Consider the following 2,678-nt stretch of genomic DNA (forward strand, 5'->3'; position numbering starts at 1 on the left):
ACCATACAAGCTAATGTATACCAATACCATCAATAAACACAGGTACATTAAAATATTGCGCAGTACAGTACATTTAATAATGAAATACTGTACTGTAACAGTACTAAACAGTGCACTGTAATAAACAAAGATAATAATTCCAAATAAAAAACATGCTTATTGGGAGGAAGCTGCAGAAGGTGCTGGAGACACTGGGGCCGTGAGTCAAGAGGGGCAGCTGAGGTAGAGGGTACAGGTACAGGATCTGTTGCAGGATCTGTTGCAGGCCTCTCTACCTTCTTGAAGTACTGCTGCAGGTTAGTTTGGAAGGAGACCATCTTCTTCTAATCCAAGATCTCCTTGTAACACCTAAGGGAATCCATGACTCCTCTGGCAACCCTAGTGTACCTTTCCATGATGGGATCCTCAGCCTCAAACCTTGACAACCCTTCCTCTATCAGGGCAAAACCTCCTGCCAAGCCCTGCTTTGTAAATCTCTTGGGTTCTGTGGTTCGTATGTCTTCCTCTTCCTCTATCATCTGCTTCTCCAGTTGAATAAGGTCCTCAGCAGATAACTCTTCTCCATGAGATGCCAGTAGCTCTGTGACATCATCCTCCTCCACCTGCAGATTCATTATCCTACTCATATGAACAACTTCCTTTATGACACTAGTCTTTGATTCTTGGACCTCTGTGACATCATTCACAAACTGGGGACACAGTTTTTTCCACACACCATTCATACTGGTCTGCTTAACCTCATCCCAGGAATAAGCAATGTTATTAACAGCATCAAGAATATTGTATGTTTTCCAAAAGTCCTTTAGAGTCAAGTCCTTATTTTTTTCAGTTGCTGTTGAAGCATTACCAATGACCCTTCGGAGGTAGAAAGCCTTGAATGTAGCAATGACTCCTTGGTCCACAGGCTGTATTAGGGCGGTGGTATTTGGTGGAAGGTAAACCACTATGACATTAGGGTTAAAGTCATCCAGATGGGCAGGGTGTCCAGGGGCATTGTCCAGAATTAGCAACACCTTAAAGGGGATATCCTTGGAGGTACAATACCTCTCCACGCCTGGCACAAAATGGTTGGTAAACCAGTCATCAAACACTGCAAGTGTCACTCATGCCTTCCTATTAGACTTCCAGATGACTGGTAGTTGACCCTTTGAAATGCCCTTGAGTGCCCTTGGATTCTCTGCCTGATACCCCAGCATGGGCTTCAGTTTGTAGTCGCCAGCAGCATTGCCCCCAAGAGGCAAAGTCAGTTTCTCCTTGCCAACTTTATGACCTGGTGCTGACTTCTCCTCCTTGGCGATGTAAGTACGGTTAGGCAAACGTTTCCAAAACAAGCCTATCTCATCCACATTGAAAACTTGTTGGTCACAGTAACCACCCTCTTCAATTATCTCAGCCAATGTTTTAGGAAACTCAGTTGCTGCTTTCTCATCAGCACTAGCAGCCTCACCTTGCACTTTAATGTTATGGAAATTGGCACGATCCTTAAACCTCTAAACCAACCCCTACTCGCAACGAATTCTTCAGTTTCACTTCCTTCCCACTTTTGTCTTTTCAATGTCTCAAACAGTCACCTAGCCATCTCCTGAATAACCATAAGGCTCACAGGGATACGGCGTTGATTTTGGTCTTCCAACCAAAGCACCAATAATCTTTCCATCTCAATAATAAGCCCACTACGCTGCTTTGTTATCACTGTCGTTTTCATAGGAGCAGATCCTTTCACATGTTCAAGGACACGATCTTTATCCTTGATAATTATAGCGACAGTCGAACGACTAAGTCCTAATGACCTGCCAATTTCTGTTGGTGTTTCCCCCTTTTCAGATCGCCTTAGAATATCCACTTTCACCTCCATAGTGATAGCCTTCCTTTTCTTTGATGAACTGGTATCAGATGAGTCTGGCTTTTGTTTTGGAGCCATAATGAAGGGTGTTATGGGGTGCAGAACACTTATTTTCCAATGTAACCAGGAACAGTGTACAGCGCTGGCCTCTACAGGAAGTCAGAATGAAGCGTCGTAAAAAGCGTCGCAACCACAAAACCACGTAACGACGTAACTCGAGACCGAGCGTCGTAACGACGAAACGACGTAACTCGAGACCGTCATAACCCGAGGACTACCTGTATATATATATATATATATATACTGTATATATATATATATATATATATATACAGTAGAACCTTGGTTTTAGAGTAACTTGGTTTGAGAGCGTTTTGCAAGACAAGCAAAGTTTTTTTTACAAATTTGTAACTTGGTTTAAGAGCAATGCTTTGCAAGAAGAGCAAATACTCACCGTGTACACTTCCGGTCCTGTCCTTTCACCGCACTCTGACCCGGACTGGAGGTAACTTTCTGTACATATGCACTGCATACTGTACACAGTATACCGTTGTACAGTACAGTATACTATATAGCATTTCTGTCAATTTGCATTTGTGGATACAGTATTGTACTTTCTTTTGGCTAATCAGTACAGCACATTGCTTATACTCTACGTCTCGCACACCAACAATTTTATTGGAAGCTAAAGTGCAGTTTAATTTGTTTTATATACTTTTACTGTACTATACAGTATTCTGCATGTGTACTGTAATAATTTTATATGAATACAGTACATTATTTTTTATTACTGTAATAAGTTTGTATAAATACAGCAAATATTTTTGGGTTGTGG

At 41.8% G+C, this 2,678-nt stretch overlaps 1 protein-coding gene across 1 annotated transcript; it reads right to left on the minus strand.

Annotated features, from left to right (window-relative positions):
- Positions 1-323: 323 nt before the first annotated feature.
- Positions 324-1,921, minus strand: TIGD2 (tigger transposable element derived 2). The gene is given in 2 exon segments (XM_075341709.1): positions 324-1,492; positions 1,495-1,921. Coding segments are annotated over 2 exon segments (1,596 nt in total).
- Positions 1,922-2,678: the final 757 nt, after the last annotated feature.

This window comes from Anomaloglossus baeobatrachus, chromosome 1 (genome assembly GCF_048569485.1).
Source record: "Anomaloglossus baeobatrachus isolate aAnoBae1 chromosome 1, aAnoBae1.hap1, whole genome shotgun sequence".
NCBI lineage: Eukaryota > Metazoa > Chordata > Amphibia > Anura > Aromobatidae > Anomaloglossus > Anomaloglossus baeobatrachus.